We start from the raw sequence: 15,087 nt of genomic DNA, 5'->3' as shown, positions 1-15,087 counted from the left end.
TTTAATTTGTTAACACATGGTAAGAATTTGTCTGTATTTCGTGTAGATAATAGAGAGGTTGCGGCCGACGTTTTCAATGTGAAAATGCGTACGTCGGACGTTCGGCGTCTCCTTCCTGTAAGCCTAGAAGTTTGACAATGGCATTTGGAATGTCAATGGAATCACGCTTGGCGTTCCGAATGCCAGTGTCACACTTCTAGGCTTACGGGAAAGCGGCACCGAACGTCCGACGTACACATTTTCACATTGAAAACGTCGGCCGCAACCTCTCTAATGTTAAAAAATTATTCGTTTAAAATTTAGCATTATAATATCTTTATAAAAAATTTTGCTTAAAGACAAATTGAAAATATAAATAAAACAAAATAACAACTTGTATACAAAATAATTACTTTAAACCTATTAAAATAAAAATAAAAATAAAAATAGTAGTGTGAAAATTATAATTAATAAAATTTTAAAAAGTTTTTCTTTCTTACGTCTGTATATTCTTCGAAAATAGAATGTTTTGGACATATAAATATAAATCCGAATATAAATATCCGAATATAAATAGTAAATGCCATTATTTTAGATTCAAAATCAAGTAAGACGTAATATCTTACATTAGAATTTTGAAAGAAAAGAAACACAGTACAGTTTAACAAGTCAAAATAGACTTTACTTTGAAGAAAATTTCTTTTAGCTATGGCTTATCTTATTGACAGATCAGAGTGCTTGATCTGAAGATGAGATGTCTCAAAAAATATTTAATCAAGAATGAAATGTTTTGACTCTAAATTGTGTAGCATTTCTTTTATTTCAAGTTTTCTATTATCGGTCGTTAGAAGGAAGAATGCCTACTATAAATAATAAAATATAAAAATTTAGACAACTATCTGTATCCGATTCCATTACCTATACTAATATCTGAAGGTGGCAGATTCACCAGGTTTGATTTATGTTTGAGATAGACTCCATGCTGCTATTTCATGGATGATCTGTATTAACACTTTACGAATGGAGGGGTATCAATGACTAAGGGCAAATATTTATCCTATAGTGGCATAAATAACTGATACCTGGTCATAAATGGGTATTAACATGTATTAAGAGAGCATTAAATATTTTGTCTATATGTAAAGCTTTAATGATATTTGTTGTAGAAGAAGAGAAAATGTTCATACTTCTTGTTAGTATTATCTGCATGTAATTTAAAATAATTATTTACATAAGAGCATTTTAAAATTATTTTTATATATACGTACTGTATATGTGTTATATACTAAACAATTAGTGAAAAATTTATAGAAAGAAAAGATTTTATGACGTTAAGACCGATATAAAATAATAATAAATCAAAAAAATGAAGATAAATTAAGACAGCTTGTATAAATTCACTACAAAATATTAAATTATTCATAATTACTAGTGGAAATATTTCCTAGAATATGAATTTTAAGCTTCTATAATATTTAAGATTTTTCAAATAAAATTACCAGCAAGAAAATCTAAAATTTAGAAAGTCTGTTAAGTTGATATTCTAAAGATTTAGAACATACAAGAAATAATAAAAATATATTAATTATATTTTTAATACCTAAAAGCTATACAAAACACTTAATCATTCACAATTTAACACCATTATAATTTGACAAAACTGCATGAAAACTTAGTTAATTTACATAAATTTTAAAAAAACTTTTATAAAATACTAAAAATATATTCACCGCCCACCTGTGGCACGGTAAAGCTTACAAACAGCTGCTACAACTTAATGAGCATGAAGTGTACAGCTGCACCTCGAATTCATCTCTTGTCAACGATACATTTTCCACTAACGAATTCTTCCCAATTAATTCAACAAAATTGCTTGTTATATATTTGTATACGTAGACCAAACCTTTCTAGGTTTAGAAACACACAAAAACACTGAATATATATTGCTGCAAATATCGCAGCATGCGAGTTAACTGTACATGTAACTATGTCATTCACGTTACTATAGTAACAATAGAGTTGTAAACAGCTATACAACAGAGACATAAATTTACAATATTCTACACACTTAATATTAAAAATACTACAGTATTTTTTCTCTATAATCTGACAATTAAACCGTACAGGAAGCATGTTCTTCGATAAGTAATCAGTTTCATGTACGGCGTGTTGCGTATTGAAATTATAAAAAGGTAGTATTGTATATACTGTATTTCGTATATACGTACGTAATTCAAATCGAATAAACAAAATCGGTACAAAGTTGAGACGTATCAACAATTCTGAGTATAATATCTTGATGTTTAATACTGGGAAAAATATTTAGTAACATGCAAACCAACATGAACTGTTTATAAAAGTGATCGATTTAATTTTTTTCACTTCGTTTACGCTTAATTCTATCAACGCACATACTAAAAATAATGTTTAAAATATTTAAAAAACAGTCTGGAAATAATAATAATATATTAAATTATATTTAAAAAGGAGCGGAAAATCATGATTATTCACATTTTCATCTGTAATTTATGACTAAACCTAACAGACAGTCGTTAATATTTATAAAGATAAATGCAAGCTAATGCGCTATATCGTCAACGAATGATTTATAATTAATTTAGAGTACAGAATAACGGCATTTTTACACAATTAATTACAAAAATAAACTAACAACATAATAAAAAGTTTTTTCTTCCATTTGTTTACCGTTAAATATCCAGGGAAAAATTTTTAAAAATTGGATCGGAAGATCTCCCCCCCCTCTCTAACGAAATGACATTTTTATAAAGTTAAAGTTAATTTTATATTTTAACGATTCGTGACTGACCTATAAAAATGTATCTAAATATTAAGGAGGTCGCGAATGTATTTTTATGAAAACAACAAACCGAATTAAACGTTTAGGACTATGTACTGTACTCGATCTAGAAATTCAAATTTTCGTCCAGTTCTTGCTAATTTGCATATAAAATGAACTGAAAAAAACGAAATTGTTTACTTTTATCTAATTACTTTCCCATTAATTTACAATTAAATCAATTTAATTGTATGTGTACTGTGTATATATGAACGAAACACAATGTAACTTTTGTTAAAATTTCGCGAAAAAAAAAAAAAAAAAAAACGAAATTTTCTGTGTTTATAACTCGAATTTACGAAATTATTTAAATAAATTCTATATATTACTACTATTTTCTCGAAAATTTTATGTATTTTTCGCGTTGAAATGTGTAGTAGAAGTAGACTATCCGAGGTCAGAGTCCTTTAAACAGGAAGTGTGTTTTTTTTTTTCTTTTAAAGGAAATCGCCAATGTTGCTCTATTTATACATATATGCAATATACAAATTTAATATATATTTTATATACATAAAGCTACAATGCTCTAACTCAAACCTGACATACAATGTATATTTGAATAAAAGAATACCTCTTACAGAAAAACGATACGGTGGAAAGGAGCATCGAATACGTTACCAAACATCGGAAATTTAGGAAAAAACATCAAATATTTTATGCGCTACGAGGTGCTAAAGTTCAATAGTCCCAGAAGACGATTTATTTAAGTCAATAAATTGGAAAAAAATTCATTAAACGATGAGAAATGCAAGTGTTTCTGCAGGGGTGAAGCTCCTAGTAATCAATATAATTATTGTTAACGTAGCCAACATTTTATCAAAATTCTTGTGTTTAGTAAAAGCTAAAAATCTGCTAATTCGAAAATAAAAACTGGTAAAAACATATAATTTTTTTTTCGTTCTATACAAAATTAACTGATAATGTTATCAAATAGTAAAATTCCTAGCTTCAGTCTGAGTAACTGAAGAAACAGGATAAGAAAATATTTAAATAATTGGAAACTTTGGGTACTTTCTACCATTTAAGAAATTAGAGAAATTTTCAGGGCGTAAGAAAGCAAAAATATAGATTATTCCAATCGCCCCACTGTTATAGGTTTAACTGGTTTCACCCTTAAATGAAAGGGTAGATCATTCAATAGAAATATCAGGTCAACACCTTAGAAATTTTGTATCGATTACTAAATTCTAAAATTTAAGAAAAATAATACTTTATTTTAAACATTTGACGTGTTTCATTAAGGCACGAAAAATCATAAAAGCTTGTTAAGTTTAATTCACACAGAGTGATTACACCACACCAGTTGCCTCATTGTATTGGCAAAACGTTATGAATAAAATGTATACGTCATTTTAAATTTACTTTCATTCTGCGTGTAATAAATTATCGAAATTTCATTAAAAATTAAATCTGTATATTATTTCTAATACTGTGAGTAGCAACAAGTTACATACTATATAATGAACTAAAATCGATATATTCTGTACTGTTATAATGATTAGACAAAAAACATATGTCAAATAATAATTATACTGACATAAAACAACGTTTAATTTATATATTTAAAGTGTTTAAATATAGTAAAAGATATTAAAATAAATACACACTTCTATTAGTTTATTTAATCTTTATAATAATAAACTCAAATGAACACTTTAGAATATTTGAAACAGTTTCTGCTAACATATGCCTCTGTCTATATTCAATAACACATTGGAATAATTTCGATATATTAAAAAAACCGCTTTTATTGGTGATTTTTTTAAGATTGGGGGTGGAAATGGTGGAGGTAAGTGGCCCACACCCTAAAATATTAAAATGCAGTGTCGTCAGACTTAGGCAGGTCATTGAAGTTTCAGCTTCTGTCTTAATTATAAATGGATGAAATTTAAGCTGCAAGATTTGAGGACATAAAAAGCAAGTGTTTAATAAAAATTAGGAGCTACAAAAGCCTTTTTTTTAAAATGAAATAATCCAATCCATAAACTATACTTACTGATAATGGTAATTATATATATAATACAATCAGGTAAAACATGATTATGACTGTTTAAAACTCGTTTCATTCGATTTTTAGTTCCGCATATACGTGCTTAATCGCATGTTTAAAATGAAAAAAAATCAATCACACAAATATCGCCGCAAGTCAAAAATAATTGTGATAAATTATGGAAACGACTCTAAAGTTCTGTTTAAATTTAAAAAGATTTTAATAGCTTTATCATGTAAAGTAAGAATTTAAAAAAAAAAAAAAAAATAAGTCATTTTTATCTAACATTAAAAATCATTTAAAACATTTTTAAAGTAATTTTTTATTTAAAAATGAATTTAAAAAATAGATTTTATAATCAGTAATTAATTATACTACATCATTTACATTATTATTTACAGTCATTTCAAAATACTACTAGTTATGAAAATTAAACTGCGACGAAATTTTTGGTATCAAACCCGTTTTCATTTAATAAATAATTTTTTTTTTTTTTAAATAAATTAAAATTCTATACTTGCGCTTGCCATTTAGTAAAATGGCGAATCAAAAACGTTACCTCAAAAACTAGAAAAGTTATGACTAATACGGTAAACATGGTTACAAAAAAAAATCATTTAGTAATCCCATCCAGGAAAAAACACTATAAAATTCGAAACAAATCGATCAGAGACTCTCGCGGAGAATCAAGATTTCGAAACAAATCGATCACAGACTCTCGCGGAGGATCAAGATTTCGAAACAAATCGATCACAGACTCTCGCGGAGGATCAAGATTTCGAAACAAATCGATCACAGACTCTCGCGGAGGATCAAGATTTCGAAACAAATCGATCACAGACTCTCGCGGAGAATCAAGATTTCGAAACAAATCGATCACAGACTCTCGCGGAGGATCAAGATTTCGAAACAAATCGATCAAGACTCTCGCGGAGGATCAAGATTTCGAAACAAATCGATCACAGACTCTCGCGGAGGATCAAGATTTCGAAACAAATCGATCACAGACTCTCGCGGAGGATCAAGATTTCGAAACAAATCGATCACAGACTCTCGCGGAGGATCAAGATTTCGAAACAAATCGATCACAGACTCTCGCGGAGGATCAAGATTTCGAAACAAATCGATCACAGACTCTCGCGGAGGATCAAGATTTCGAAACAAATCGATCACAGACTCTCGCGGAGGATCAAGATTTCGAAACAAATCGATCACAGACTCTCGCGGAGGATCAAGATTTCGAAACAAATCGATCACAGACTCTCGCGGAGGATCAAGATTTCGAAACAAATCGATCAGACTCTCGCGGAGGATCAAGATTTAAATTCTGATCTTCCAAGAGATTCCGGGTTCGATTTCGAGTTGTAAATGATATTGAAGTCTTCAAAATCTGTTTAAATATCTAGAATTAATGAAAAGAATTATTTTATTTAATAAATTCAAACTTATAATAGAGCTTAAGTTTTAATTCTTAGTTAATTAGTAGGAAAGTAAGATGCTAGAATTGAACAATACCACACTAACTGTAAGTTAAATAAACGACACTATTCGGTAAAACACTGATTGGAACTGGATCACCACAAGAATTTTTACACGTAAATAAGTAATTTGTATCCTCAATCTGAGACACTAATATGCTAAATTCGTGGACTGCCTGCGTGTAAATTACGTTTACAACGCTCAGGAGGTGGAATAGACGAGTGTGAAGCAAACAGCGGGAGGGCTTGACAAGTCCCCCTAGAGAAAACTGGAGTTATATTTTAAAAATATGGAAATTTTATTGCAATTTAGATCATGTTAATTAATCACTACGAATGTTTTATATTATATTCATCTTATAAATTTCTAAAAGACTTAGAAGAAAAATTTCCTTACTCGGTAGTACATAAATATTAACAAATTCATATAAAGTTCCTTGATATCGTCATAGAAATCGATGTGTCAGTATCAATATAAATGACTTGAGAATTAATATAGCAAAACTTCCGTTTGCAATCAATCTATGTTTATCTTGTTTACATTTATCCTCGTATCTTGTTTACAAAATCTAATCGTGTTTATCACTTTGACTGCATAATGGTGGTTCAAAACAGGACGCCCCACAAGGAAGTGGTGGAAGATGGGAAGCCCCATTTCTGGAGTCTTTTTTCTTGCCTCTCGCTTTTAAAATCTCCTTACATTTAATGAAGAATTGGGCATAATTCTAAGCATTGTTCCCAATATTTGAAGCTTTCTAATTTCTAGTTTTCTAAATTTACTTCCACTTAAAAGCTTTAATAATATGCTAAATGAATAGAAATCACTAACAGAATCTTTTTTCGCACGTTCTAACCTAACCTATTCTAATAAATTACCATAATTATTAGCAACCAAATTTTTAGAATAGGTTAGGTTAAGTTAGTGAACAGTGGAGACGCGCGTTCTGTCTTCTGATTGCTGGAATCGGAGACGAGCCGCCATTTTGTATACCTAGGGTAACATTAACCTATTTGTTTTTCTAATTGAAAATAAGCTATATTAGATAGATAGACCTATCCTAAAATTTATTTATTTTCATTTGCATAATTTAAATTAAGTTCAATAATTGGATTAGCATTCATTTTATATTTAGTTTAACGTCCTTGATCGCATCTATTTGATATGTAATACGCGTAACGATGCAAACGAGCACGCAACTTTTCGACTTCTCGTCCACCACCTGCCCTTTTTACCCAATCCACAGTTCGTATACAATATAATATTAGCAAGGACATTTTCACCTCGTTCGTCCGAGTCATTAACGTCGTGACCTTCGTGTTCCGGGAACGAATTCGGAGAATAAAAAACATATATATATTTTTTTAAACCAATTTTTAGTAAATAAAATGCAGATAATTTCAGTTTCTTAAACTAATATAAAACCATTCACATAAAATCTCGGAATAAAATAATCTAAATAATAATTTACTACATTAAACTATATGCTAATACATGGCATATTTACAAAAATAACGCAAATAGCTATTATTATTATTATTATTATTATAATTAATGCATCGTTTATAATACTTAATTATAATGTTTCTTCTAATAAATGTTGTGCCTGTCATGAGGATTTCGACAGCATTTTCATCAATCATAAAACACGGGAAAACACTTAAAAATAACATTTAAATATCTTTAAGAAACTGTTATAAAATTCGCGAATGAGTTAAAGAATTAAAAAACATTAATTTAGTATCATGTTGAATATAAATTCTGTAAAAATTTAAATTACTTTTAAGCTATTATATATGCAATCACAGTCGTCTTTTCCAGCTTAGTAAAAACAATTTACAAATGTTAATGAAGTTAATAAACTGGATAAAAGGTCATACCAAGTCTAAGGATTATTTTATTTTATTTTTTACCATAAGTCGAACATTCTTTAAAAGAGAGAAAAAGAAAGGGGAAAAAGATATCCAATAATGGCTCCATCCATCATCTAAGGAGATGAAATCAAGTAAGGAATTTATTTTAATCAATCAAGAAAATATGCAAAAAAATTTTATATTATTTTTCCGAAATATTTTTGCTTCGGTTTAAGCTTTGTTATTAAAAAAATATATTAAATAAGAATGTTTTCTATTGTTTGATTACTTATGCACCTCTTCTTTAATATTTAATCTGTATCAAAAACAGAACAGTCAGTTTCCTTGAAGGAATATGGATTAGATGAATGCAATAATGCAATGCAACAGTTGGACAATCTGTCTGGGATCTCTGGCAGAGTCCGATTGGAAACAAAATTCGGCCCCGGCCCACTGATTTTCTAAAAAGCCTTGTTCGATTAAAGGAAAAAAATAATACTAAATAACTTCTAAAATTTGAATACTGATGGTTTCTAAAATTATTAATTTCTTGAATAACTCAAGTGTCGTGTTAACTGATCCAGGAGGCATTTGCCAAAATTGCCCCACCACCCAGATGGGCTTTCTATGGGAACTGGTCCATATTCAGGAATTAGACAACAAAACGTAGAAAATGCATGGTTAATTTGTTGGTAAAAGGTGCACTTGTGACTAACTACCGGTGTTTAGTGGCTTTATCCACTTAGCCGTCGATGGGCTAAAGGAAATACTGGCTGGTCAGTAATGTTACCGAAAATAATAGTAATCATTGGCCGAGTCAACGTTGGATGGCCTAAATGATTTTCGTCGATCGCATCTATTTTATGGTTCCTAAACTTTTCCATCCATTCCTAAATTTCTTTTTGATATGTTTTTCTTCATATTACACTAATATTCTTTTTACAAATATCACTTCTGACTGCTAACCAGAAAAAAGTTGGTCAAATCGTATGGTTGTATTGGTGCAGCTAGAAAGCTGCACCAATACAACCAGTGATAATTTGTCAGAACTAGACTGACTACATATAGCCAACTAGCAAAACACATTTAAACTTGTTTAACAATATACATAATGTATATTGTTACACAAGTTTAAATGTGTTTTGAAACTGTTTTCTGACATAGAATGTTAAGTTTTATAGTTTTTGCATGCAAGTATGCATGCAAAAAAACTATAAAACTTACTTTATTTTTCTTAACTTTACTTAAAACTGCCTTTACTTTTCAATCTATTCTTGTATGTTTTGTTTACATCACAGGTCCTTTAGAAACTCTTCCATAAAAAGTAAAATTGCAAATGTACAGTAGCCTACATTCCATGAATTTAGAAACTTAGTGTTTCTAAAGGACCTACGATATAAAAAAATGTACTAGAATAACAAAATCATTTAAATAATTTATTAATTACCTAACACAAGAAATTAACATAAGGTAGATATTATAAATCAAGAATTAAAAATATATATATGTTTTATTATTTGAACTGTTTAAAGATAAAATGAATAATATAGCCACCATATTATTTACAATCTATTTGCACTGAAAGATAAAAACTATAATCTAGACTAAAAAGCAGACAAACAGTTGATTTTATTACATGTATATCTAATCTAAAATTTATTTAGATAAACTGAAAATTTATACTGCTGTCGTTTATATGAATACTGTTGCATCTTGTAAAGAACAAATATTTACCAAGCAGTGGAAACAGGAAGTAGTGTAAATAAAATTCACTTAAATGAATTCACAATTCAATCTAATAAGTTTTTTTTCTCGATAATATCCATTCCCAGACTAAATACTGTGTAATTTCTAATTCTTAGTACAGTACAAGTAATTTCATTTCTTAATTATCATATCATTGTCTATATTGCTGCTTTTATATATATAAAAAATTAATTTGGTAGAAATTACATATAATAATATACAATTTCTTAAATTCTAATAGTTAATTTTCTTCAATTACTCATAAATCATAGAGTATTGAATAAAAACAAGAAGTGCTAAAGGCAAATTTTAAAGATAAGGTTTTAAGAGGCATTGCCACCATACAGTTATCTTACAAGGTTAATTACAATATAGTTTGATATATATGAAGGCTTAGTAGTCGTTCAAAGTTTTAACAAATATTTAATAATAAAGTTATTTTCTGGCTTTTAAAGATTATATTTTATTAAACTCAGAAAAAATTATCTTATATACAATTCTATATTTAGCAATATACAGTATTTGATTGTGATGATGAACATTTTTTACATTAATTCCAAAATTTAATAACTAAATAGCCCTAACCAAGCCCAAATTATACTAACCATCAAATGGTAAAGTTAGCTTTACTATCGAACTAGAACTTTGCTACATAAACACAATTAAATTCGTGTCTGTTAGTAACAGATTATGTTCCTTTGAAGCCCTGGGCACAATTTTGTTATAAGGTTGTTTATGCAGAAGTGTTTTTTTATATTAAAAAGACAATAAAATCATCAGTTTATGAATCATGTCACAATCAGGTCTTTAGCACAAATAGGAAGTTTTGTCTGAAGGTCAGTGGGTGTGAAGTGAACTGTAAAAATTGAATACAATAGGGTAATGTGGTCATTAATGAGCAAAAGTGGACATCAGCTGATCAAATGAAATTTGATTGGTTAGCCTGTTATTTGAGCAAAATGTATGCATTACCGAACATATGACCATTATCATTTTTATCTAGAATTTCTTTCAATGTAAAATTGTTTTTGGGTGGATTACACAGCATCAGATTTTTAATTTGTTATGTTTTGATGTTTTATGAACTGAATTTTGAAGATTAGCTCTTTAGTTAGATTTCTGTGAAAAACTAATTTCAAATTAATTTTACAAGAATGTATCTATAATTGTATTGTATAGAAAGTTCGGAATAGAAGGGATGGAGAAGTTTAAAATACAGTAGAGAGTCATTAATCTGAATCAATTGGGGACTGGGGTTGTTCGAATTAGTGATTTGTTCGGATAACTGATTATGTACGAAAAAATATATTAACCTGTCCGATGTTCAAGTTTTTCTCCGTTGCGTGTCGCTTCGTGTTGAATTTTTGTTGATTTTAAGCCTAACGAAAACTTTTATAATAATAATCGAGGCTATTGTATCGTTAAAAATTATTTCTTTATTTTGTACAAACAAAATAAATATATTGAAAAATATAAAAATGTGAAAATTATACTTTAGAAGTAAATCTAGTATCAAAAACATTCGATTCGGCACGACACAGTCCGACTGAAAATCGTTCGGATAACCGGCAATTCGGATAACCGGAATTCGGATTAACGACACTCTACTGTAATTACATTTTGTCTCATTGTGTAACACAATAAATTTCTAGAAAAGAATAATGAGTTGATGCATTTACTGTGAAATTTCATTACAAAATCTTTGATATTTGCAAAGTTAGAAAAGTACAATTTTAAAATTTTTGCTGCAGATTTCTTGATCTTGGAAATTTAATTTAGAACTATAAAGACAGTACTGAAGTTAGCCATTATTATTTTTTGTATTGGCCATTATTATTTTTTGAACACCGAGCATATGACTTCAATTTTATCACTGATTGGTTTAGTAATGCAACTCTGAGCAAAAAATCCAACAGACTGAATTCTCTCATTTATCTGCTGCATAATTTGTGTTGTGTCAAACAATTGCTGGTACATCTCAAATTTGTCTAAACCATATATGAATATTGCAATTTCAGGTGTACAATAACTTTGTAAAATATGTATATCATTTTCCTGAGTGCAACTAGACATCTTAGCTAGTTAATTATAAAGTCCGAATTACATAATATCTGTATAATCGTTAGCCTGATAGTTAATCTAGCTCTATCATTTGATTATTAGTGTAATTTAATAAGAAAGAGCATTGACTTGAAAATCAGATAAATATGAAGTGTCATCATCTAATTGTATAATTCTTTCACATCAGACAGAGGAATGGAGAAAAAAGAAAAAAAGTATACATTAGGTATTCCACATATTTCTCAATTTAAAAATTTTTACTTGTTAAATCTGTGAATTAAATTATTAATCTATTACTGACTTAAATGACATTTTCTTAATTATAAATTCAATATGTATGCATAGCAAAAATGAAAATAAGAAATTTTCTGTTTTAAAACAAAATTCAAGTTGCATAAAACAACTTCTCGCACAATCCCTGGGGAAGGATAAATTGACAAAATAAAACCTTTTTTATATCTCAGTGCAAACAGATTTAGACGAAACTAACATTTTGAAATGTTAGTTTTGTCTAAATCTGTTTGTACAGAGATATAAAAAAAGGTTTTATGATATAATCATTTTAGTACATAAATATTTTTAGGCATGTAAACTAAATTTTGAGAAAAACTAGGTTCTTTAATGAAATAATTATATAATACAATAATGATTTACATAAGTGAAAAGCACACATTGTGCTTTTCACTTATGTAAATCATTATTGTATCACTTATGCATAACTCGTGAAAAGCACAATGTGTGCTTTTCACGAGTTATGCAAAGCGCACATTGAACTTTACTCCAGACGAATTATTGATTTATGCTTATACAACAACATAGTTTCAGTCATAATCATCAATATTTCGAAATTCATTACACTTAATAATACATACAGACATACATATTTCAGCAGTTTTATAATATTTTTAGTATTTATAAAAATATTTTATGAATGTGAAGAAATTACCACAAAAAAATTCATAAATTTTTTTGTGAATTTTAACTTTTTAAATTCAATTTTCTAAAGTAATTGCAATAAGTTTTTTTTTTTTCCAATTTCCATTTGCATGGTGTTTTCTTGTGTTATTTGCTTTATGAGTAAGTTTTATAATAATAAATCCCGGGAAAATTTTTAACGAGTGTTAAGTTTATATTTACACTTGTACGAAGGATAATTTAAATTAATATCAAAAATTTGTCATAATAATAAGTTGTAAATTAAATGCTGACAGTTTACATCTGTATATTATTTTCTGCTTTTTATTATAAATAAAGAGTGGATTTCTGAAGATTGAAAATGAAAAAAAGCTAAAAACTTCTCCAATATATAGTTTAATAAACATTAGAGAATTCTGTAGTTTTGAAAAGATTCATACAGTTTTGTTTATTCATTTTATAATTACAGTACAACGTTCTTTTATGAAGTAGAAGAAACCTTATGAAATTCTTGCAATTACTTTCATACTGAAGAAAAAAAATTTGTTGAATGATATATTAGCTACATAGTTGCCTGTGTATATACATATATTTATTTATCTACACATTTTATTACTTTAAAAAAGATATATATTGTTGATATGTTAGTTGATATTATCTTTTGATAATATAATATCAACAACTATAGTAAGCTTTTCTTATCTTGGTTAATTCAACTGGTCTTTTCAAAATCAACTGTTTCTTACTTTTTCTGCAGTTGCAGTAGAAACTGAATTATCTAAAATTAGTTATTAAAAGAAAATGTGTAGCATTGTACATACCATAGAGTATAATACACAGAGATCAAACTCTTCATTTAATTGGTCATTTGTCAATTGCAGTGCCATGAAACTAGGTCATATACATAACATTACTTTAGATTTTGAGTAAATTAATTTTCTTTCAAATACACTAATTGCTTTACAACATTTATAGTTCATAAAACTTTAAATGCACAATGCTTGATGTATCCAAAACACAAAAACAAATGAGTTTCTGGATTACGGTATCCAAAATCTTGTTTGTTTAAACTTTCGGTTTATCCATCAAGTTAAAAAATGATACATTGGAAGCTTGATTATTTGATCATTTATCATATTTCTACCAAACATTTTGAGGAATTTAACTTAATTGATAAAGCATGTTTTCAAAGCATTTTATATCTATCCAATTAGCTCAAGAACGTTACTTTGGCAAGCAGTTTTTGACGGATATTAAAAGGGTGTGTTATTCGTTGTATTTGCAAATACAATTATTGATAAGAGTCCTTAGAAATAAATAAAAAAAAAGGCATAATTACACTATATTATTGAATAACTTTTTAATTTAATTATATAACGAAACATTAACTTATTTAATGTCTCAATGCAATGGAAAATATGAAATGTTTTTAACATTACTTTTTTAAAATTATTCATAGTAAGATCATTTAAAACTAAATGAATGCATGTGTCTATCATTAAATACATTCTTTTTATGTATACTAATTTATAAATGGTTATAAACATAATAAAAAAGTTAACAAACTTAAATTTTACAGTAGTATAATTACATAATATGCTGTCAGAAACAGAATTACATAACAAGCAAGTTAATAAAATTCATAGGGTATTATATATAAATATAAAAGTAAATTAATACATAACTGAACAATATTTGATCACTTTTGAAAATTTATCCTAATAAATTTTTAATTTTTTCTAATATTAATTAAATGCAATATTTTAATACTCACGCTAATTATAATGCTAATGTAAATCTTATAACAACAACACTAATTCAATACATAAATTATAGTTATAGACAATAAAGTAACCAATTTCAAGCAAAATAATTCAAGTTTTTCACTTACAAATAATTACACAATTTTAAATAGACTCATTATTTAAATAGTGTTTGATTGAATCAATATATTTCCTACTTAAAAATTTCTAAGTAAACGCAATTGAAAATTATTAACAATTAACTTTTCTTGAAACATTTTCAAGCATTAAAAATATACCTGATAAGATTTAACTTTTTATAATTGTCACTAGACTTAAACTGTTCTAAAAAACAAGATTGATTAAATTATTAAGCTAAAAATTAAAGGATATGAATTAAATCTCTGATTTACTTAACAAGGTACCAATAACAAAATGTAAAATAAATTCAATTGGAATTAATTACTC

General features: G+C 27.7%; 2 protein-coding genes across 3 annotated transcripts in view; one reads left to right on the top strand and one right to left on the bottom strand.

Annotated features, from left to right (window-relative positions):
* LOC136975300 (interleukin-12 receptor subunit beta-2-like) overlaps positions 1 to 15,087 on the bottom strand; it is an 87,306-nt gene that overhangs the window by 49,119 nt on the left and 23,100 nt on the right. The gene's annotated exons all lie outside the window — the stretch shown is intronic.
* Positions 5,423 to 6,157, top strand: LOC136975331 (uncharacterized protein DDB_G0287625-like). Its single transcript, XM_067270386.1, has one exon. The coding sequence runs from the start codon at positions 5,423 to 5,425 to the stop codon at positions 6,155 to 6,157; it is 735 nt and encodes a 244-aa protein (XP_067126487.1).

Source organism: Centruroides vittatus, unplaced genomic scaffold (assembly GCF_030686945.1).
Source record: "Centruroides vittatus isolate TY-2023 unplaced genomic scaffold, ASM3068694v2 contig_370, whole genome shotgun sequence".
Lineage (NCBI taxonomy): Eukaryota > Metazoa > Arthropoda > Arachnida > Scorpiones > Buthidae > Centruroides > Centruroides vittatus.
This window is presented reverse-complemented; position numbering and strand designations above follow the sequence as displayed.